Source organism: Panthera pardus, unplaced genomic scaffold (assembly GCF_024362965.1).
Source record: "Panthera pardus isolate Hobbes unplaced genomic scaffold, ASM2436296v1 HiC_scaffold_10, whole genome shotgun sequence".
In the NCBI taxonomy this organism is placed as follows: Eukaryota; Metazoa; Chordata; class Mammalia; order Carnivora; family Felidae; genus Panthera; species Panthera pardus.
In genome coordinates, this window is record NW_026526655.1 from 59,938,912 (window position 1) to 59,963,451 (window position 24,540).

The window sequence follows — 24,540 nt, forward strand, 5'->3', positions numbered from 1 at the left end:
TTGAACATTTTGATTTTTACTTGGAGGTTCTTTTCTCCATAGCTTGATATAAATCCGATGCTTTCTCCATGGATCTTGTAGTAATATTATTGGTGATAGATTGGTGATAGAAAACATATCATTGCTAGTTATGTAATGCTGTAATTACTGATACAGAAATAAAAGGATTCAAAGCATTTCTCTTTCCTCAATGAGTTAGCTTCTGTTAATGTTTCCAGAAGTGTAGAAGCTTGCTCCATGCCTCTCATTCCAAATAAAATGACTATCTTAAAATAATGTTCATAAATAAATACACCTAAATATGGGTATGTCTGAAATAGAACCAACCTCCTAATACAGTAGCATCCGTGGCTATCAGCATGCTTTATGCAGCCTGGGATAGTGGCAGCCAGCCAGCATATTATCCTCTAATCCATTGCTAGTCTACCTCCTAAATGTTATAAATATTCATGTATGCCATAGAAAGATACAAAGGGCTTTATTCAAACATTTTTTTGAATACTCCTTTATGTTCCCCCCAAATGAAAGAATGTCTGCCTTTTTTTTTTTTTTTGCATAAGGATCAGAGTGTGAATTCTCTTTTGTTCATACTCATAAATCCTGAAAACCAATATGCAACAAATTCTCTAATCCTCATTTCATACCTCAAGGGTAAAAAGGTTCAAAATAAAAATACTTAGGGCTGGCACAGTAGTTTGCTGTGACTGGGCAATGCTGCCACCAAGAAAAGGCATCTGTGTTCCTGGCTTCCCTGGTGACTTCTGCCCCTGGCAGGGGTTCCCTCTGGGGACACCGCCTACCAGCCCCACAAAGTCTGCCAGTTCTGCTCACCACCTTGGCCTGGCTGATGAATGACTGGGAAGTGGTGTGGACGTCAACTTGAAAAGAGAGTTGTATCCTTCCCAAGACACACAGCGTCAGTGGAGGGCCACTAGTGGGAGTTGTATGTGGCAGGGGTGATGCTATGGGAACAGGGGTGGGCTTGTTTATGGGGATAGAAGGTGGGAAAGCTAACAACAAGTGCCAGGTTGGTCAAGGTCAGGTTTAAAAAACATAATCAAATCTTGTTTTGAAATTCCATTTCTTTTACCAGTAACACTAAACTCACAGAAAGGTAATTGTAAAATTAAACTTTCTCGTGGTGTGATTTATTAAATGAAATACAATTTATAGTTGCTATAGTAGAGAACTAAACAGTTCTCTTTCAGTACTCCCTTCACTCTCTTCACCTTCTCCCTTTCCCCTTCCCTGTACCTGCAATGGGGTGGTGCTGGTCTGCCATTTTGGACCATGGTGATATGGCAAGGGAGGAGAAGCCGGGAACCTTGACTGCTTCATAAGCTATCACATTCGCTTAGACATTCACATTAAGAAAAAAAAACAACAACTTAGCTTGCTTAAGCCATTGTCAATTTAGGTTTCTGTTATCACAGCTGAACTGCTCTCCCGGCCATTCAGTTGCTTTTAAGTTAAAGTGGAATGTCTCTGAGAACGGGATGTGAGGAGCAGGGTATGAAGGGTCTCCTCTCACAGGTAGGCATTTAAGAACCCATGGCTGTGGGCATGAAGTAGAGAAGTGGAGAAGTGGAGAAGTGGAGAAGTGGAGAAGGGGAATTCTCTTAATATCCAATGAATACGACTCTTCCTTTGAAGGTTACGGAGGCAACACCAAGATCTAAAAGCCCAGATGAAACAACTTTCATTCTCCTTGACAGATAGTTTTGCTATCCTTGTTTGTTCTGTTCAGTTAACTTTAATGATCAAAAGTTTTAAAGCTCAGTCACCTCTTTAGGAAACTCTGACTTCTACGCCTCTGTGCACATGTATATTTTATAGTCAAATAGTTGGCTCAGCTACCCCTCAGTTTGCATTTCTGCATAAGTGATCTGGAAGGTTCTTTACCTATTTGCTAAATCTTTCATTTCTGGAAAACAAGTTTTGAGAAATCAGGGAAATATGTTTAATTCTCCATACTAATAAGTGAGCAAGACAAAAGAATGTTTTTTCCTTTGACCAAAGAATTACTAAACTGACACAGTATTAGAGATGTTTGTACTCTGCCTTTGGAGGGGAAGACCGCTGAGGAAATATTTGCCATCTAGTATGGAGTCCTTTTGAGGAGGTGTGAACTCATGCCGAAGACATGGAAACCTGTTGCCCAGCAATTGCTCGACCTCTTCACCAGGCTGGGCTTGCTCATTCCCAAAGCTGGATGGTCCAATCCTTACAGGATCACTGCGTGATGTTTCCAGTTGCCCTGGAGTCATACATACCAGCTGGATATCAAGGAATGATGAGAAGAACAGTTTTCTGAGAAGAATTCTATAGCACTCTATGGCATACAGGAATGCTTACATGCCCTGGACCCATTGACAATCTCCAGACATGGAGAGAGTAGGCATGATCGCTACTTCCTGTTGGGGAAACGGACGCACAGAGAACTTATGGGGCCGCTATGGGGGACGAAGCTGAGAATTGAACCTTCTGTCTCCTGAACTCCCAAGTCCTGAGCTTTTCCTGCAGTGCCACATTCACCACTGCAAACCATAACCCCAGGCAGATGCTTACCCACACAGAGATAAGGCTGTAACACCCCATCCATCCAGGCTGCAGCCAAAGGATTTAGAAGACAATGGAGCATTCCATTAACATGCACTTTGTAGCTAAAGATAGGTTTTGGCATGACCTGCTTTATTGCTTCACGGAAGATAAGAAAATAAACTGCAAAGTAACAACCAATGCCAGATAACAGCTTTTCCTTGATGAAGGGAGCTGCAGAATACTGAATACGTGCCAGTTTCACTTCTGTTATTTCTTTAAAAAATTGTTTTTGGTTGTGAAGATTTTCAAGTTCCCTCTCTGAACTTGGGTGAACTTTATTTATTTATACATTTAGGTGAATACTCCGCAAGAAAGATCTGCCATGGAGTTGCCTTTTACCTACGTGCACTAAAGTCAGGCTCAACAGATAAACAATTCAAAGGCATCCTAGGGAAGTCTAGCTCTACAAACCTGACAACAAAACAACAACATAGAAGTCACTCTGGAACATTCACGCATTTTAGCAACAGGCAGCCAAGGACGAAGCACACGGCATAAAAGCTAGCTGCTGCTGTGAACTGCAGCACAAATGCCATTCAGTTGCACAAAAGAGAACTGACAGGCTAAAATAGGTAGCCAATTTGAGCCGAATATTTCAAAACTCCTTTATGTGTAACTACCTTTTTAACATGGCAGCATATATGGAAATTATTTCCTTTATTAGTACAAATGCAAATTTTATTTTAAAGAAACATTGTGGTTAAGGTTACAATACCGTACGTACCATTTTTTCAAAGTTTACTAGATTGTCAATGAACGTCTTGTTCCCCTCATGAGTAAATGTCATATCTGCAAAGAAATAAAAGTCACATTCTAATCACTAACAGAAATATGTCATACTAAGAAACCACAATAGCACCATTAGATTATGCTGGAGGATTTGCATAACACTGCAGTTGAAGAAAGCTGATAATAGTTCCTTTTATGTTAGGTGTTTAACTTTTGAAAGCACTTTACCTGAGATTAGTAAAATTTCCAAACTAACTGTTTCCCTAGCAAGTCTTCCAAATCATGGATCCCTGCTGCTCCCGTAATCTTCCTAACACTTTCAGAAAAGTCAAGGGGGAGAGGAGGTGATGAAGAAGGTGGAAGGGACAGGACTGTTCTTCCCAAAGAAATCAGTCTGTTGAGGCTCTTGTTCGTTTTCTTCCCCACACACTCATCACTGGCTTGACCTGTGGGTTCCCTCAGAATTACCTTTAATGAGCAAAGGCATGAAGGGGATGAGAGGAGGCTCCAGCTTAGCTACTGTCAGCCTGTAGGCCCTGTGGTTTCTAGAAGGATCCTTTAGAGAAACAAAGAGATGCTGGTTAATGACTAAATGACACACATACCACCCCCTCTGCCTCCTAACACACCTAGGTTTGTTATCCCACAATCAGATAGTTTTCAACCAAGTGTAGCTATAAAAGAAAGGTAGACTTGGGAACGCAAGCTGGTGCAGCCACTCTGGAAAACAGTATGGAAGTTCCTCAAAAAAGTAAAAATAGAACTATCCTACGACCCAGCAATTGCACTACTAGGCATTTATCCAAGGGATACAGGTGTGCTGTTTCGAAGGGACACATGCACCTGCATGTTTTTAGCAGCACTATCAACGATAGCCAAAGTATGGAAAGAGCCCAAATGTCCATCGACGGATGAATGGATAAAGAAGATGTGGTCTCACTGGGTGTTGTATGGAAACCAATTTGACAATAAAGTTCACAATAAAAAAACTATGAAATGAACAGAAAAAAAAAATAAAATAAAAACTACTTCTAAAAAAAAAAAAAGAAGATGTGGTCTATATATACAATGGGGTATTACTCGGCAATCAAAAAGAATGAAATCTTGCCATTTGCAACTACGTGGATGGAACTGGAGGGTGTTATGCTAAGTGAAATTAGAGAAAGACAAAAATCATATGACTTCACTCATATGAGGACTTTAAGAGACAAAACAGGTGAACATAAGGGAAAGGAAACAAAAATAATATAAAAACAGGGAAGGGGACAAAACAGAAGAGACTCTTAAATATGGAGAATAAACAGAGGGTTACTGGAGGGACTGTGAGAGGAGGGATGGACTAAATGGGTAAGGCGCATTAAGGAATCTACTCCTGAAATCATTGTTTCACTATATGCTAACTAATTTGGATGTAAATTTAAAAAAAATAAAAAATAAAACAAAAAGAAAGAATTAATAACCTGGAAAAAAAAACACTTGCTGGTTCATAGCACAAAAAAAGATTCTTAATCTCTGTTCTTCAATTTCTCACGTGTAAAAATGGAGCTGATAATAATGAGAGCTACCTCAAAGGATTGTTTGGTGATTAAATAAATTAATGGTTACAAATTACTTTGCTCAATCCTGGAATACACAGAGTTCAATAAAGATTGGTTGTTATTATTAAAAAAAAAAAAAGAAAGGTAGACTTAAATTGATTTTTGCTTTATTTATTTATTATTTTAAAACATTTTTATTTTAGAGAGAGACAAAAAGAGAGAGCATGAGCCAGTGGGGAGGGGCAGAGAGGGAAAGAGAGAGAATCCCAAAGCAGACTCCATGCTCAGCACAGAGCCTGATGCTGGGCTCGATCCCATGACCCTGGGATCATGACCTGAGCTGAAATAAAGAATCAGATGCTCAACCAACTGAGCCACTCAGGCACCCCTGAGTTTTGTTTTAAGACAATTTCCCGGCTGACATGAAAATAACTTGCTTTTTGTTTCGTTTTTTGCTTGAGAGTGAGATTTGCCTGCAGGGACTGAGGGGAGAGACGCCCTTTGAGAGCAAATACAAAATGTGTAAAACAAACCCCACCCATGCGATCCCCCTCTCCCAAAGCGCCCCCTCCTCCCTGGGAGTTCTGACTCCCCTCCTCTCTGCCTTGCACAGCCAGCCCCATGTGCCCTCTCTGAGACCATTCCATCACTCCTACCAAGACCTACTCACTCCTTTTCTGGTGTTAACACCTCCCAGCCAATGGGGAACAATAATTTTGGCAAGCCAAGGAAAATGCAGCTTCCAACCCATAGCCAACCTATGCTAGGCGGAAAGGATCCTATTACACTGCTTTTCTTAGTTACACAAATTGACCTTATGTGGGACATAAGTCCTCTTTAAGTTGGTTCCTGAGGGTGCCATTCATTCGTCAGACATGCTTGTTTTAGCAGCACTAAAACGGGATCATAAACTTCTTAAAGTCATACAAGGACAGGTAAAATTTCTGAAATGAGAACTTCAATTCAGCTAATCAGAAACTGGATTAATGCAGACAGTGAACAGAATAAAGGAGCCACTGTCACTTACCATTAAACTTTCAAACTCCGCATAGAACTTCTTGAACTTGCTTGGCAGTTTCTGTTAATGAAATGAAAATACCACACTCATGTGTCGGATTCAATATCTAGATCTGTATCACGTGTTACCATTTCTAGGGGAAATGTATTTCTTTGGCTCTTAATCAAACATGTCTAAAGCAGACCAGACTGTTATCTGTCTTGTCATTTGAGCGTATTCTGGAATATAGAGAACTTACCTTTTAAAACTCTTAACCTCGTTGAAACAAAAGTAACTATGGATGCTTTGGTCTTACTGTTTTTATAATGTTTTCTAATTATTCATCAGGAGGACTGCACTCTCAGAGCATAAGTGGTTTGGAATCACCTCCTCCCACACCTTAAATTCTCCAATTCCCACAGTTAGGAATTTAGACCAAAGAATATTAGGATTAAAAGTTTTAGAAACCACCTATTTCAATCCTCCTCCTCCCTTACAATGTAAACTCCATGAGGACAGAAACTTATCAGTTTTGTTGATTGCTATCTCTTCAGTGCCTAAACAAGTGTCAGGTACATAGTTACTGCTTAATCAACATTTATTTGAATAGATTAAACCTTTGCTTACTATAGGGAAGAAATTAAGTCTCACAGTTTTTTTTTATTACTATTTTTTTTAATGTTTATTTATTTTTGAGAGAGAGAGAGACAGAGTGTGAGCAGGGGAGGGGCAGAGAGAGAGGGAGACATAGAATCCACAGCAGGCTCCAGGCTCTGAGCTATCAGCAAGAACCCGACTCAGGGCTTGAACCCATGAACTGTGAGGTCATGCCCTGAGCCAAAATTGGATGCTTAGCCGATTGAGCCACCCAGACACATGAGGTCTCACAGTTTAAATGACATGCCCAACGTGGCACAGCTACTGATGGCCAGAGCCTCTGTAATTCACATCACCTGCCCCTTTCTAGGGCTTCTCTTACATACTTGTGCTTTTCCACACAAGCATTTCTCCCCCCTGATTTCTCTGCCCTGCTGTTATACAAAAACTGATGATTCTACCAATTTAGTACCTGAGGTAGCACCGTGGGCTATACCCATATATCGATTGACACAAGGAGGCCATTATCGAGTCACCTTTGAATTTACTGGCTCTCACTTTGCTTGGGTCCTGAGATCTTAGGAACCCTGACTTTTCTCTTCTGACAGGGCCACGCCAAGGCAGAGCAGCGTGGCGTGCATCCTCTCTCGAGTCTGTGGAAGCACGGTCCTCAGCCCTAGAGATCCGGAGTTCAGCTGTTCTTCCCACGGGAAGTCTACTGGCAACAACGGATTCACCAGTTCGGCTTCTGCAATCACAGGAGAGCTCCTCTCTCTTCTTTCTCTCTCATAGCTGAATTAGTTTGTCATCTTCCCATTTAAACATCTGTGCAAAAATCTTACTAGTCTCCCACATGTCCTCCAAGCTCATTTTCCTAGTACCTCTTTTCAAGTTAGGTCTCTGGGGAACCGGATATCCTTGCTCTGAGGGAATGTCCAAAGGGAGGAGAGCTGGGAGAGGCATCAAAGGATGCAAGGATCTCATTCCACGTGTAGTATCCAAATCACCACGTTAGCCGATAACTTTCTACTAACACAGACTACTTTAAAAATTTGAAGTGAATTACATTTTTGGTTAGATTGGTCTTTCTACCTCTCTTTCTTTACTTAACTGGCGTTTGGGTCAAAGGGCATAGGGCAACACATATTTTTGTGGGTCTTAATACTATTATCTATGCACACCCTGTGCCTCCAGAGCAACGATTCTCAACCGGGCTCAGGTTTGCACCCCTCCCCCCACATCCACTGGGGGCCATTTAGTGATGTCTGCACACATTTTCTGTTGTCACACCTGGGGTGGGGTGGAGTGACAGGTGCTACTGGTAGGTAGCAGGCCGAAGCCAGGGATGCTGCTAAGCATCCGACATCACACGGGACAGCCCGCAATGAAGAGTCATCTGGCCCACGGTGTCAATGCTGCCAAGGCCCAGAAAGCGCTCCAGGATTTAACTCCCATTTGCTTGATCTCAGAGTGGTCTTTCCCCTCCAAGTGGGACCATTCCCTTTGCCATGAGGTTTAACTCCTTCTCCCGTTTTGTTCACTGACGGTTTCACGTGTGCTCTGTAGTTCCGGGTGGGGGAGGGGAGGGCGGTCAGGCGCCGTCTCTCACACTGCCCCTGTGGGAGGGAGGCATCATGCTCTTTGCTGGGGCCCTTATGGGAAGCGCATGGATTTGGGTAGATCAACCCGAATCAAGGATGCTTACGAATGAAAGGTCTTCCTACAGAATGATATAATTATATTTCACCTTATAAAATAAAATCTTACGAATGAGGAGGGGTTTTCTCTTTCAGCAACAGGCCAAAAGCTCACAGACTGATGGATTTCTTCATATTCCCCGTTAACTTTCTCCTTTTGCTGACTGCACCGTCCTGCTCGACCCAAATAGCCTCCTATTTTTCTCTTTAGACAAGAAAGGAGACTCTGGTCGTGTTTCCACTGTGCTATGGCCTTGACGTCTGGCTGCTGTTATGTGATACACCTGCCTTCCGGAACCCCTGTAAGGCTTTATACCTTCCTTGATTTTCCCAGCCAAACCATCTAGACTCCGTGTGGGCATCAGACGCTGGAAACTGGCTGGGGAAAGCACACTGTCTGAGAGGGAACCCTAGGTTTCCACAGATTCCAGGAGCCTTGGGCTGCACGACAGGGGAGCCTGCATAACGGCTTCATTGCTTCAATTCAGTGGCAGCCCTAACTCCGTCCTTTTACCAGCTGGAAGATGATACAGCTGCGTGGCACGCAGGCCTCACCAATTCCCTCATTCCTATATTCAGGGGATGAGCTGCTGTGTGCTGCATCTGCCTGGAATTTTAAGAGAAACCCAAGACAGAAGAACTTGTGAGGACCTGTCCTATAAACAATGGAAACATTTAGGAGAGACCGAGAAAGAAAACAGTTTCAAGAGGGAAGTGGGGAAGGAAATGTTTTAAGGAAAATATTTAGAGATGCAAACAGCTGCCTTTGGTGCCTTTTAAAAGCACCCTTGCAGATTAAGTCTCTGTTAACTACTCCTTGACCTCTTTTTGCGTCCCACTTACACATACTTTTTTATTTTTAGTAAGAGTCTATTTTTGTGTGTATGTTCTATTAGAGATTAGTATTTCTTTAACTATATACCACATGTAGGGGTCAGGCACATTTTGAGTACTTAGCTGATGAAAATTGGAGATGTGTACCACAAATTAACCAACTGTCAACAAACCATTAATCATATTTGCTATAGAAATTCACAGCACACCTGCATAACTTTTGCTCCAACTTGAATATCGGCCAACTGTTGTTCTTCCATACACAGAGCCGACGGCCAGGCGGTTAAGAGATACTTAGTACTCAACTGGGCCAAACAGTTGGCCTTCTGGCTAATTTTCCTTGCAGCAAAATGACTACTTGGTTAAAAATGGATCTTCTGTCCTCTCTTAATTACAGATAAGGCTTATTGCAAAAGCAATAAGCAGACATTCCAGAGAACAACAGAATCTATGAACAAAAAAACCTTTGACATCATCCAAGCAACGATGTTGATTCATGTTGTACGTAGGAACCAGATGTATTATTATTTACATTGTAGAGACCAAGAAGCTAAGACCCCCTCATCGCCCCCCTACACAAAAGGACAATACCTTTTTAAATTCACACTCTCAGGCAACTGGAAAAAGGAAGACAGGTCACTTCCCTCAAAGTGTCCCACCTTTTCCATTGTTATACCAGTGTGAGTGATATTTCTATTCAAAAAGCTCACTGGTGAGCCTGTGTTTTTATTCTTAAGGCAAAAGTCACAGCTGGATCTCAGCTGAAGCTTACCTCCCACGTGAGTGCCAAGCGGCTTACAGCAACATTACTTAGCCCCATGACGATGGCAAAAAAGGAATTCAGATTTTTGTACTCCTTACAGCTGAAACACAAGAGGCACGTGTTTGAGTAAAATGCCACTTTTGAGTGAGATTTAAAAAACTTAGAGTTCTATTTTCTGATAGTCATTAATATTCGTCAGGACTCTTTATGAGAACAGGCAATGATAGATTTAATGCACCGTAGAAGTTCCACTTGGATGACCATGTTAGGCTATTTGACTTCCCACTGTAATGGTTCTGGCCATCTAGGTTCAGGTTCTGAGAAGGAATTGAAAGACCCCTACCCTGGGGATCGTTACTACGATCCCAAAGCTTCCTAAAAGCCTCGTTGGACATGGAAGGAAACATCTCATGGGATAAGAAGAGAAGTAGGCAAAACGTCCTCAAAGACATTCAGACTTTTAGCCTGAAGTTGGACGCCTCCTCTGGCAGCCTGAGAGAGGAACTAGGAGGTCATATTGCTACAGCCGCCATAACTTCTACCTGCCATGTGAATGCTTCTAATTTGTTGAGAAATATCAATTTACAATCCCTATGAAGCTGAGAAATAACCTAAACAATTGACCTAAAAATAACCTTATTTTCTTTGCATTTAACTGATGTCAGTGAGGTCAGTGAGATCAATTTGAATCTGTACTTATGCAACTATTAGCCTTTATGAGTATATATTTGGGAATAAGAATACTGTGGAACAATATCAAGGACTCTTATTAGAATGGCAATATTTAGCCTAGGTACTTGATTTAACTTAAAGAAAAAAAAAAGGAATCCCTAACTTCCTCATACCAGCTCCTTGAAAAGGGAAAGAATTAATTTTTCAACAAGTGCAAATCCTTTACCCAAATCAATATGGTCGACTAAGTCGACTGCATCATAATTAAATCCTGTTCAGATGAACATTCTTGCAAAAGGCTAATTAAATCATTGCTTTTGCTGCCTGTGTTCTCCTTACAGAAGAAGCAATGAGTGATTCTTAAATGATCTCTGTGGAAAGAGGAAAACAGATTTCAGAGAAGCTATCACATGTCTTATCTCACTGGTGAAAAGGTAAGCAAGGACTTTGCTGTGTTGGAGCAGTGGCTCTCAGGTCAGGGGCTGAAAGGAGTTTCAGAGACCCCCTGGGGTGGAAGGGGTATAACATCACGAATATGTGTTTGTCTTTGTCCTTTCCATGTGATCTTGAAAGAACACGCAGGCACACAGACCTGCCTTTCTGATCACTGCTCTGGTCAGTGTTACCAACTGACTTTATCAGGAAAGTCACGAAATATCCCCATGCCTCAGTCTCCTCATCTGTAAAAGGGGATGATAACACTGGAACCCCCAACTTTATAAAGTTCTGGGCAAGTTGAAGAGCTTAAATAGAATTTGTCGAAGTTCTCTAAAAATACCACGTAAAACATACTACTGCCCCCAGATTTAGATCACATTCTTGTAGATCTTGGTTTATGAGAGTTCATAATCTTTTCCAGCCAGGCTGTGTAAACAGTTCCACTGTAGGGCAGCACAGCTTAGTAAAGGTTAAATAATATAAAGCAATTTATACCAAGGGCCAAAGCCACCTACTAATTTCCATAATCAGAAGGAAGAAAGGTAAAAAAGACAAAAACATTAAAAAAAATTCCTGAGTTTTTGAAAGGCTCTCTTATGTTTCCACCATAAATAACTGGGACTGGGAAAGCCCAAAGGTTGTCTGATCTCCCACACAGGTGTGCAGATTGCTGTTCTCTTCCCCCTGCTCCAGCCAGCACTGCTAGGCAAAGGTGAAGACCGGATGTGCTCTTTACCACGGGAAAGCACATATGTTCAGAGTTTCGGTGATCCTCTCCTTCCAAATATGCAAAGGCACCTGTCCCTTGCAACAAGGCTGTTCAGTCTCCTAGAAAAAATGGCTATCCTGTGAACCATAAATTCATAAGTAACATTTTTACCAAATCTTTCTTCAAAAAGGCAGCTTTTCCAAATTAAGAGATAACAGCATTTGAATCTGAGGGTTTGGATAGGCTGTTGAACCCTCAAATTTTTGGCAAAATAATTCGGAGCATTTGGCAAACTGGCGTGTATAAAATGTCAAGCAGCATTTACTTCTTTGTTTAGCTCTGGAAATCAGACTCTGTATGGGATCTAAACTATTTGGCTCAAGAAAATTGCTAGCTGGGGTCACTTGTGCTCCCCACCTTCCTGTGCTAGAGCTCCCTGAATTTAGAAAGAAGTCTCCCAGCCATGGGCCACATTTAGCATTTTATTTTTAGCACTGTGGTGATACCAAAAACATGGAAGTAAACAGGAGGTTGTCAGGCATATCTAAATAGCAGGAGAAGATTAAATTCATGTCAGGGAGAAATCTAACTGGCCCCTGCAGTAAATAAATTGTTTCCCATGAAGTGCTATTAAATAGAATATTTATAAGTTGCTTGCTTTTTCTGATGTTGATGGAGATGATTTTCATGTACTAGGTTAGCTCAGCTTTATGCATTTTACTGATTTTATTCTGGCTAAGTTGGGCCGTACTGGTGTACATGCATGTTTCTACTGCCCTCTACTGGCGAGATGGTGTCATGTTGGACATTGACTTGAACGGCCTTCTAAATACAACTTTTCTAGAACTTTGTTTGCTGAAGGACTCAATAAACTGGAGGAGGCACAAAGCCACGGTAGTTCAGAGCAAAAAGAGGTCACAATTTTGACTTCAGCAGCAGTGCTATAAGATGGTAATTTATTATATATTGATGTCCAGTATTCCAAAAGCCATATGAAATGAATCTTTTACAAGAGTTCAGTTATTCTGAAGCTCCTGTGATTGTTCCTTGTGCATAAGAAGATCCTATATCTTGCTTTTTTTTTTTTAAGGTGCAGCCTAAGGGAACAAAATGAAAATGCAGCTCAAATGTTTTTCTCTTCTTAAGCTAATGATACTTACTGGGCTGCTATCTTAATAAATTTTTTTAGGAGCTGAACACGCTTGCTGGGCTGAGAACAAAGGCAAATCTCAGTGACAACCCAAAACTGAATTTCATTAAATCTCCTCAGGAACAAATCCAAGTTTGCTGTGGTCTTTTTAAAATTATGCCTTCCAAATGTGTGATAGATTAGCTCCAGCTAGAAAAGAAAGGAAAACAATTTCATTTCTTTGTTTTTCAATCAAAACACCAATGAGCCTTCTCTATTTGTCAAGACAAATTGACATGGGTCAGCACATGTGAATACAATCACTGGCCAGGATTCAACTCGTACTACAGAGCTAGAGGGCTTCAGGGAGGCTTGTTAAATATATAACTATACACCAGGTGCCGTTGGCTTAATATACTCAGGAAGACATAGCTTGCTGTAAACCATTAAGATTTTTCTTTAATACTCAAAGACTTTACAATAGGCTTTATTAATCAACTCAATATTTACAAAAAGGATCATGTGGTTTCCACATTGCAGCACATAACCGACATTGGCATTGGAGTAATGCCAGTAGACTTCATCCAGGATTGCAATGGTGCCTAGTAATGCTCTCAATCGAGCACCTTACCTCATGCACACAGTTGAAGAGTTCCCAATCATAAATTGTCATCTGGTATGCTAAATCTTTGGAGCTCATCAGTTCAAAAGTTCCCATTGTTCCAACAGTTGGGCCTTCCTGCTCTGGCAAGGGAGTCTATGAATAATAATGCAAAAATACATCAGAATCTCAGAGCAGAGAAGTACTTTAAACATTTTTTAAATTGGATTTATTTATTTATTTTTGAGAGAGAGAGAGTGACAGAGCGAGTGAGGGGCAGAGAGAGGGGAGAGAAAGAGTGCAGAGCCCGGAAGGGGCTTGACCTCACCGGATGAGGGGCTCAAACTCATGAATCGTAAGATCATGACCTGAGCCAAAGTGAGACGCTTAACAGACTGAGCCACCCGGGGGCCCCAGATAAATACTTTTAATGCTGAATGCTTTATGGAGGTCCCGAGGGGAAAGGATTCTGGAGATGTTTTCAGGAGGGTCTTGAAACTTTGATTTTGCACAGAGGAGAAAGATGCCTCTGCTCTTAATGCCCACTAGCTTCAGTGCCATCTCACTGTCATCAATTCCAGGGACTGAAAAACGTGGACCATGGTAATTAAGATTTGGGAAGGAGTGACCTGTGCTGGGGCCTGGGAGATCCCTGGAAACAACGCCTCTTGTCTGGTGAAGATATAAGAATTTCTTGGGGAGGTTTTCCTTCTGTGTTCCACTGAAGCTGTTCTGGAGCAGGTGCTGGCATGGCAGTTGTGGACATTTAGCCACAGCACTCCCTACTGCAGCAGGAGCCAGAGACTGTGGCGCTGTCCATCCAGCTCTTACAACACACTGCCTTGGCTTACTAGGTGACAGAGGGCTCTGTGCACTGAGATTACATCTCCACTCTCTGAGACATGCTGAGCCAGAAACGATATCCACATGGTCATGGTGTTTTGGGCTAGGGCATCAGAAAACCAAACGCTGCTACTTTCTGGAACACCCTCATTCAAAACTTTCAATCCCACTGACTCATCTCACTTGTATTTTTTGATAAATGACCTAGAGTGTTTCTCCTCAGTAAAACGAATGATTTGCATACATTGGAAACTTATGTATAATATGTGAATATTTATGGCTCTGTAATATATGTCCAAAGTTACAAAGACACATGAATGGAAGGGGAATTTTCCATAAACCACAAGAGACTCAATAATAGAGAACAAACTGAGAGCTGAGGGAGGGAGGTGGGTGGGGGAAGGGCTAGATGGGTGATGGGTATTAAGGAGGGCACTTGTGATGAGCACTGGGTGTTGTATGTAAGTGATGAATCGCTGGGTTTTCCTGAAACCAATACTGCACTGTATGTTAACTAAAATTTAAATTAAAAAAAAAAAGAGAATTTCCCTAATATCACGCTAGCCATATTGGGATATTCAATACTTAGGTTGGAAACCCGAATATTGTGCAAATTCTATCATCCTCGTTATCATCATCATCATGCATAACCACTATATTCCTCAAGTGCTCACTGCATTCTGGACACTGAAGAAATGACACATTCAGGATGTAAGTGGTCCCTGCAATATTAGTCTAAGGGAGGAGTGAGCCCTGACCAGAGAGTACCGCTCTGCACTCAATAAACAGCTGCTGCCATTCATTTGTGGGTATAAAGGACAGACAGAATCAACACACACCTGACACCCAGATACAGACAGACACGTGGGAGAACATGAATGGGCTTTTTGAGAGTTAGTGGGCATTTCGAATGAATTTTGCGGCTGAAGAGGTTCTTGGAGACCAAGAAGCCGGGCTGTAAAAGATTAAACAGGCAAACCTGGGTGGGTTAGAACAGCAAGGTTTCCCCAGAGCACTCAAGTTGGTCTGCTGAAGGATAGCAAGGGAGGCAGGAAGGTTGGGAAGCTGTCATGAGACGTGTTTATCGGAAACAAAGAGCCTAGGGGAACCGAACAGCTTTACAAAGTCTGGGAGTACCAGACAAGGGGCTGGGGTTTTGCATAGACTGGCTTCAGAGAGCAACAGACTCTAAATGCAAACCTCACTCTAACTCCACAAATTCCCTTATCTCCTGAATGTCTGTTTCTGGCACTGGGAACTCAGTGTCACAGTACCGGGTACACAGGCTTTTTAAGAGGATTGAACGGGAATAATTTGAGTGTATCCCGTAAGCACAGCGCCTGGCACAGAGGAGGTCCCCATTCGCAGCCCCTTCCAAATTATCGTCTCCCCGCACGTACTGCAGCAATACAAATGTCCGGGGAAGCAGGATCTGTACAATGCTTGGATGTAAGAGCTAAGCACTGTTGTTCCGGATTCACGCTATGCAGGGCATGGACGGCAAGGAAGAAAAACATTCATTCCAAAGTTTTGAAACTTAGGGAACTGACCTGAATCTATGGGTAAGTAGCTTGTGGAAGCAAGTAAGGAGAACGGTTTTAAGCAGGCCAGGTCTCAGGTAGAAAGTTGGGGACACTTTTAAATACTGGGTCTGAGGACTCCTTGTCAGGCTCAGACAGGCTCTCCACGTTTTCCCTTTCCTCTTGAAGCTGCTGCTGTGAACAGCAGTTCTGTGGAACTGCCCTCCTGCTCTCTCCCTCTGCAGCCTGCCCAGCTCTCTTTTCCCTGGGGCCTCATGCTTCTCATAGAGGGGAGAAACCAACCCAACAACTGTAGGGACGATGCCAATATTAAAAAAAATAGATCAGGGGCGCCTGGGTGGCTCAGTCGGTTAAGAGGCCGACTTCGGCTCAGGTCATGATCTCGCGGTCCGTGAGTTCGAGCCCCGCGTCGGGCTCTGTGCTGACAGCTCAGAGCCTGGAGCCTGTTTCAGATTCTGTGTCTCCCTCTCTCTGACCCTCCCTTGTTCATGCTCTGTCTCTCCCTGTCTCAAAAATAAATAAAACGTTAAAAAAAAAAATTAAAAAAAAAAAAGATCAAATTCTTTAAGTCATGGATGCTGGTCTATCACTGCTGCATCCCCTTTGAGAGAGTAACAGAATTTCGTTTTTTCGAGTGGGCAGGGCTTACCAAGCCTTCTCCCTCCTTGACAAAGGGCAGGCTGATCCCTTCCCTCCATGAAACACAGAAGAGGCAGTCTAAGCGGCCAAAGTGGCTCTTCTAAGTGAAGTGGGGAATTTACATGCTGATCCTGGGGGCCCAACAGATCACTTCCTTGCTCCACTTCCTCATAGATGGTCCTGTGGAAGTTTCCTACCAGATGAAGCACAGCAGAGATTCTGTGGGGTCTACACTACACAGGCAGGTCTGAATACTGCCTATCCTGAGGCACAGAACTCCCCTATACTCTCCCCCTGGGAGAACAGCATTGTTACCCGTCCCCCCTGCCCCCCACTCCCCAATATCCAGTTGAAGAACCTAAGATATAAAAAGGATATGCTGATTGTCAGTGACAAAGAGATGGCTAAAGTAAGCTGCCACCCCAGCATCCCTCTTTCTCCCTCTGTGCCTGGCTCTGCAATGGCATTTGTCACATTGGATTCTCCTTACACTCTGGAGTCCCTCACTACACTCTGAGCTCCTTGAGGCACAAAAACCATGAAGGATTCGTCTTCAAGACCATCCCAGAGGCAGAACCATCCATGATGCCTGGAATGATATAATAGGCCCTAAATAGAAGTCTAAGGAACTAGTGAATTGGTAAGAGTAGAACCAGATTACAGTATAATGGGATTTTATTATAATTTGTCTGTACTCACATTTATGCTCAAATAAAGTGTCAAGAGAGTAAAGCTGTAGGTTCCAAGCCTTTAACCAACTAGGATATATTGCTGGCAATCTGCTATTTCTAGACAACACAATTTAGCCCTACGATTTGTTCTGCTCCAGGCTGTTTGTGTTAGTCTCATCTCCCTAACATGACCATAATTGTCATAAGAATGGAGTCTCTGGGCTGACTGGTCTAGTTCTAGTGTCACACAGAAGCCAGTGTAGCACCAAGTACAAAGCAGACACTTCCTAAGTATGTGTTGATAGATCAAAGAGTTTGGCCAACATTCTGTACTGCAGAGTCATCTTGCATACGTTCTTCCTAGAAAGACTGTCCTCAGAGAAATCTTTAGAAACCTGGACAAGGCCCCATGTCTCTGGTGTTGTGAGGCAGGTAAGGTTCAACCATTTCTTAGTATGATGACATAAAACTGTGCCCCAGTGGATGGCAGAGCACAGACATGGAGGAAGCTAACAAGTTCATTTCCCCAGTACTTGTTGCCAAGTAAATGCCTTTCAATTACTCAGGCCTTAGAATGGAAGACTAGCAAGGACCAAGAATTCATAAGGTTGCAGGATGATGTGCAGATAAACAGAGGCTTAAAAAGTCAGTATCTTGCCCTACAGGGAGCTGGAAAAAGTCCATACTGTCCATCCAGACACCATGTCTTTGGATAGTATGGCCAAGAACCAGTTGGCAAGACAGGCTGAACGCTGTGTGGCCAACACATCACGCAGCACCTGTAAATAGGGCTACAGCTGACCTGGCTTATGATGGTGTTCATTTCCAGGAGAAGGCAGCACGACTCATTTATGACAGTCTTCCCCCCCCCCCCCGCCCCCCAATCTCTCAGTGTTGGGAAATATCTTTTAGAAAGCAATGAATGTAGATGACTAAAATTCTAAATGAAGAGGGCTGTGTGTAGACAGATCTTCCAGCACCAGTGGTTGAGGCAAGCAAGGATGCTCATGGGCAGTGATGGATGCGGGACAGTCAGAGAACGAATGCCATGTCTGCTAAGTTCCCCTCCAGGTGGATTTAAGATACAACAGTTGCATTGCAGTGCACAAAATGGCTCCCCCCAGACTAGAACACAGAACTACCATGAGGCCAAAGCAAGCTCTAAAATGTTCCTGAGAGGAGAGGAATGTTGATTTCCTTCTAATGTCTGTTTTGATGACATTTGAATGTATTTATGCAACACTCATGTGGTTAAATTCTCTGAAATGTGAGGCTGGTTACCTCTCGCTCCTGTGTTGCACTTTTCTTAGTAAAAGCAGCCCTGTGTGTCCAAAGATGGAAAAAACTAGTTCTCTATCCTCTGAACTGGCCCCATAGGTTTTCCAAGATACGTTGAGAGCTATGCACCAACATGTCTAATTTTTATAGGGTAAATAGAAATGAACCCTACCATAAACCCTACCTGCATAAAAGAGAGTAGGTTACTCCGCTGCTAACATGAGCCCATTAATCCTTTTAATTTGCAGACAGCTCTGTGTGGGCTTGGAACAAATGTTTTAGAAACTTAGGGAAGAAAGGGCTGGCCTCTGGTATTTCCTACACAAGTTAGACCACTTCCAGGAAACAGAATTTTTCTTAGACCGGAGAGTGGCTTTGCCATAATACCTTTTCTACATCTCCCTAAGGAGTATGATACATTGCAATATCTGGTCTTAAAAATTTTTTTTTCTATCCTGGTCTAAGTATTCAGATTTTTAACATTAATATTTAAATTGGAGGGATTTCAAGGAGGTGATTTACTACAAACAGTTCTAAAAGCTGAATTAGGCCCCAGTCATGGTGCTACTTGGCTAATTTTCACGAAAGAAAATCTAAAGCTCAGAGTGTATCAAATGAACACCTGAGGCTTACCTAATAGAGCACAGAAAAAGAAAAAGCCAAGTAACATTCAAGAGTTTTTGGCAACTAGGTTCAACGTAACTGCAAAATTAAGCTCCAGACAAGTTTTTCTGATTGCAGACACTACTCTGAGGAGGCCATCCACACCTACCAGTGAATCGAATTGCTCTCGCGGGCAAGCAAATAGGCGTCCATTAATGGTGAGCGTCGTAAATACTGAAACATCATTAGGTTTGAGCACCACCTTTTCTGTGAACATAAAAAGCATGAGATTGCCTATTAAATGCATCTGAGATTTGCTGCACTGCCCTAATCACACCAACAAATTGCCGGCTCGGTGAATTACCGGAACACGCAGAGCGACTGCATAAAATACAGTCCTGAAGGGACCCACTGAATAAAAAAGACACAGCATTCATGCAGGCACATGACACTCAGAATGCCATCAGAAATGACCACAAAACAGGAATGGAAATACCCGAGGGTCAATTCCCCCAGTTCTGCGCTGCAACTGTAATTATATATAAAAACCACATTTGCTATTTATATAACAAATTATGTTTCCAGATGGTAATAATGCCCAGCACTTTGGAGATGGAAAGATCACTTGTAGAAAACTTAGGGGGTTTCTGAGATCTCAAATAGATTTTAGATGTAAAATTCACTATTATTTTTTCACTTAGTCCCTCATTTGGAGGGCAATTGCGTTACCTGGATTAAGCCTCCTATACTGTAAAAATTAATTCATTCAACAGATATTTATTTAGCATTTACTATTTGCTGGACACTGCTCCTGGTATTGAGGATACAGAAGGGAGCAAACAAACAAAAAAAAAATCCCAGTCCAAAAAGAGCCTGCACTGCAGTTAGGGATGCGCACAGTGAGAAAGACAAACTTATCAGAGAGCGAGCGGCCACGAGGAGAAAAAAACAATAGGGAAGGAAGCAAGGAAGTCTGTATAAGCAGGAGAGGATACAATTTTAGAAAGAGAACCAAAGAAAGTAAGGAGGGGGCCTCGGTTAGACACTGACATCTGGGTAAAAAACTGAAGGAAGGTGAGGAAGGACCCAGGATAGCTTGGGAAGTGTGCCAGCGGGATGGGCGAAAAGGGACATCCTGGGTCCCGTGTGACTGGGGCAGAAATGGAAGAGGATATCTAGGGAATCCATGATGCATCTAAAAATCCTGCAGCAGTAGAATCATTTGCCTTCAGACATGGCAAAAATGGCTTACCCGATCCTGGAGGGTCCCCAGTGGCTATGAAATCATTGCCAGACCAGATGGACTTACTGCTCCTTCCTCTGGACTTACTGCAACGTGTGCTGACAGTTCCAAAACTCTTGCCAGTATGGATTGTAACTCGTTACTAGCTACCTCCCGCCCGCCACAGCACATCCCTCCGGTCCCAGTCATAGTCAGTGGCCAGTGGATATATATGGTGAATGAATATATGACATTTCAATAACGCATAAGGTAATCATGTAATCCCATGGGGAAAATATGCTTATTTTATCCGATGAGTTGAGCTCCTGCCCTCTCTAAGGGTAAGGAGGGGAACCATCAACAGATGGGAACAACTAGACCATGACCACCTCCAACTTCAGACTTCTGGAAACCTATGGCCTGTAGCTTCACGCCAGAGGCCCTCTTAGGGTCCACATTTCTCAGAGCTCGAAGGCCTTAAGCTTTTTTGTTTAGGGTTTACACAGAAGGAACTCCTGGCTGGCATCCACACCAGAGTCCTCAGCTCCAGCTGGCCTCAGATCACTTCTCCTTTTTCTGCTTTATAGTGGGTACCTACAAAATGGGGCATATTAGACACTTATCCAGCCCACTTCTAACCGTATTATTTTGTTATTTGTGGGAGCACACACAAGCACCAATTTGTCCCTCTGGATCCGCTTGGATGGGCCACGCTAACTCCTGGCAGGGTTTCTCATTGGACTGGATATTCCATTTTGCAGAAGCCCAAAGTGCTAATTAAGGCTGTTACCTCCTCCAGAGCTCATCTTGACGATGATCAGGCCTTCCCCAGAGCCTAGTTTGTCAGCAACTGCGCTGATGACTTCCTTCACCGAGGCGGCCACCGGCACCCGAATGGTTGTGTAGGTGTGGTCCATGCAATAGACTTTAAACAGAACTATTGGGAAGGCAGTAACAATATGGCAAATTGGTCTTGGGAATTCTTAAGAAAACCATCAGCAACAGGAAATGTTTAGATATCCTCCCAAATTGGCATCGTCTTGTCACTCTTACTATTGTATCTATTCGCAGTCACCTATGCCTATGCCTGCCCGCTTCCCAAACTCCTGACCTCAGCATTGGTCTGAGAATAGGTACACACGTGGCTTCCATCTCCAACTCAAAAAACGATAGCAGGGGTGCCTGGGCGGCTCAGTCGGTTAAGTGTCCGACTTCGGCTCAGGTCATGATCTCACAGTCTGTGAGTTCGAGCCCCACGTCGGGCTCTGTGCTGACAGCTCAGAGCCTGGAGCCTGCTTCAGATTCTGTGTCTCCATGTCTCTCTGCCCCTATCCCACGTGCACTCTGTCTCTCTCGCAAAAATAAATAAACATTACAAAAAATAAAAAAAAAAAAAACGATAGCAGATTTTTGTGAAAAATCCATATAGAAGTGATGGGAAAAAATGAAGTATGTGTAGGCCTGTTTTCTGGATGTGCCCTTGTCTGTGAGGGTTTCTTTTTCATAACACAGGAAGTGTTGTGCTGTAGGCGGGATTGCTGGGTCACTGCTGCCTGGTGTGGTGGTGCGGAGTCAACACGAACACCTCTGCAACAGGAGTGCTTCTGCCTACGACGTGAACACGCTGACATTCCTGCTCACTTGTTCACTGCTTTGTGTACTCTGGGGCTGGGCCACAGCACGTGGGGTACTGAGCTCAGCAAACCCATATATGACACCTACACGCTCACCTCTGAACACAAATCTTAGAAGCAATTGCAGCTACTGTAAGTCTTGGGTTTAGAGGCACTCCTAAATTACAAGACTCATTTGTGTCTTCAAATGAAAATGTTACCATTATTATTAATTTTATTTTGGTTGTGATTCTCTAGACAAATCTTTAAGTGACCAAACGGTAATCGTCAGCATCTGCACCTCCCTGATGGCTGCTAACAAGGCCGTGCTCAGGATCAGAGTGCTTCCCCCTGGGCAGGAGTCCTGTTCTGCAGATGACCCTGGCCCTTCTCTGTGTGACATTGCAAAGTGCCAGCTGCCTTCCTGCCAGCTTTTCCCAGAGGGGCAACCTTGACAACTAGTTCCTGACATAATCTTTCCTTCCTTCAGGAAAAGGTGGTAGTGAGGGAGAGGCTGAATCAGGGAAGTGTGGACCAGCACTTCCACTCAAGGCCTAGAGTTCAAGAAGATAAATAATTGGAATGCAAAAGGGCACCTTCAAGCAAACTATTTGGAGTGCCAAGACATAGTCCAAGAAAAGCTATTCTGTGGGGCTGAGGGTTCCCGGGGGGAGATTTTATTCTGACTTTGAGTAATCTGTACAACCATGAGTTGGAAGACACGTCTCACCTTCATCAGAGCCGCGGACAGGCTGGCGCTTCTGGGCTCTCTCATCGCCTGTGTTGAACTGTTGCAAAAGAACTTTGTGCTGTAAGAGTAATAACAGCTTTTAATGACCAATGTATATTTGCAACACTGAGGAAACACACCTGAGAAACAGCCAGAGTCAAGAAGTGGGGAAAACATATTTTCTTTTTACATACACATCACTTTTCTATATTGCACTATAATATTACTGGAGAATTGTTATGCAACAGGGCACAATTAGAGGATCCTAATCCATTGTCACTTACCTTCTTTTGTGGAGCCTTTGCATCTTCTGAACTACGAGAAAGAGAGAAAGCACATTATTTAATAGCATTGGTACCATTATTTTGAATTACTTCATTTGTGTATAACTTTAATCTTACATCACAAAAATGAAATGACAGCAATCCTTCGGGAGCAATATGAGCCTCTTCATTTTTTTTTAATGTTTATTTTTGAGAGAGAGAGAGAGAGAGTGAGAGAGAGAGCAGGAGCAGGGGAAGGGCAGAGAGAGAGAGGGAGACACAGAATCCAAAGCAGGCTCCAGGCTCTGAGCTGTCAGCACAGAGCCCGACATGGGCTCGAACCCACGAACCATGAGATCATGACCTGAGCTGAAGTCAGACGCTTAACCGACTGAGCCACCCAGCCACCCCAAACCTCTTTATTTTAATACCAGGAGACCAAGCACAGAGGAGACACAAAGAGATCAGCTCTCATCACAGGAAGATTCCTGGCAGAACTGACGTTGAAAACCATTTTCTAGCTTTCAGGTCTTTCTAGCAGCAGACGCTCTTTCCAGTATTTACTGTATGGCTCAAAGTACAGTGTGTGAAACCTTCCATGTTTTCACTAAGAGGACACAAACATTCACCAGCACCAGCTTTGGCAGCAGAAAGTGAATTTTCCATAAAGTAATTCCTCCTAAACTTTCTTTAAATGCCACTGACTATTACTGGATTCACTGCCTCGAACAAAAAGGACCCAAGTTTACTGAGTTAGATGCCCCATAAGAGGATCTTTGCCTTGTCCCAGGCTTTCTCTTGGCAGATGTCCAGCAACAGAAGACAGCTGAGCAGAACTTCCCCCCTCTTTATCTGGCCTCATCACACCTACGCCCGAGGCCCTGTCCACTCAAACCAGAACACTGTGTGCCTGCCGAAAACCGGCTTTCACCTTTTGGGGGCAAAGGGCTTTTTGTAAGATGTTTGGCCTGAGAGGCAGCCACTTACTTCATGAAAACACACCCAAAGCCAAGCCCTTCCTTACATTTGTTTGACAATCTTCTCTAACTCGGGCAGTTGCTCCTTGAGGGCAGCAATCATCCGGGCATCATCCGATACAGACACATAAAACTCCTGTAATTGGCAAAAGTCACAGGCTTTTAATAAGAATTGCAAAGGTGCACAATTCTGTAAAGATCAATAAAGATGTGTCCTTATGTTATCTGCTTTGCTAGCCATCTCCACACTATGGTTTCATAGACTGGAGACAAAAAAGAAAAAGAAAACATTACAATATGTCTAAATTCAAAATTGCAAGTGGGAAAAGGATTTAGAAATAGGTAGTGGTGAGGGTTGCATAACATTGTGAATTAAATAATGCCACTGAACTGTGTCCTTGAGAATGGTTAAAATGACAAATTTTATGTTTGATATATTTTACCACAATAAAAGAACTCGAATTTTTTTTTAATTGCAAATGAATTGTTCATGTGATATTTATCGGAAAGGCAACGTAATGCAATGTTTCAGAATGGGTCACTTTATAACCTACGCTTTAAGAGCACTTTTTCACCTCTATTTCTTCAGGGAAATTTTAACATTTATTTTAAATATTATTATAGCATTTGTTGTTTATTTAATATTGCCCACTGATGGTGGTCGATTTTTGGTAGTAAAATGCCGGCATAGTCTTCAGTACCGTACTGAAGTTATGCTGAGTTTGTACCAACTCAGGACTCTTTATGGACGTCCTGGGAACTATCCTGATGGCCCGGCAGCAGCAGCTGGGCCCTGCTTTGTTGAGGAGCAGAAGATGACAACTGTGGCAATGCCTTCTTAACCACCACTGTGGT

At 42.9% G+C, this 24,540-nt stretch overlaps 1 protein-coding gene across 9 annotated transcripts in view; it reads right to left on the reverse strand.

Annotated features, from left to right (window-relative positions):
• Nucleotides 1-24,540, reverse strand: part of RAPGEF4 (Rap guanine nucleotide exchange factor 4) — a 290,079-nt gene that overhangs the window by 11,044 nt on the left and 254,495 nt on the right. For all 9 annotated transcript variants that reach the window (XM_053907653.1, XM_053907652.1, XM_053907656.1 and 6 more), the window contains 11 exons: nt 23,733-23,821; nt 22,730-22,760; nt 22,446-22,524; nt 20,893-21,039; nt 19,050-19,147; nt 13,336-13,461; nt 12,736-12,914; nt 9,766-9,856; nt 5,896-5,946; nt 3,799-3,886; nt 3,326-3,390 (listed from right to left, as the gene is read on the reverse strand). In XM_053907653.1, the coding sequence (XP_053763628.1) occupies nt 3,326-3,390; nt 3,799-3,886; nt 5,896-5,946; nt 9,766-9,856; nt 12,736-12,914; nt 13,336-13,461; nt 19,050-19,147; nt 20,893-21,039; nt 22,446-22,524; nt 22,730-22,760; nt 23,733-23,821 (1,044 nt within the window). The remainder of the gene's footprint in view (nt 1-3,325; nt 3,391-3,798; nt 3,887-5,895; nt 5,947-9,765; nt 9,857-12,735; nt 12,915-13,335; nt 13,462-19,049; nt 19,148-20,892; nt 21,040-22,445; nt 22,525-22,729; nt 22,761-23,732; nt 23,822-24,540) is intronic.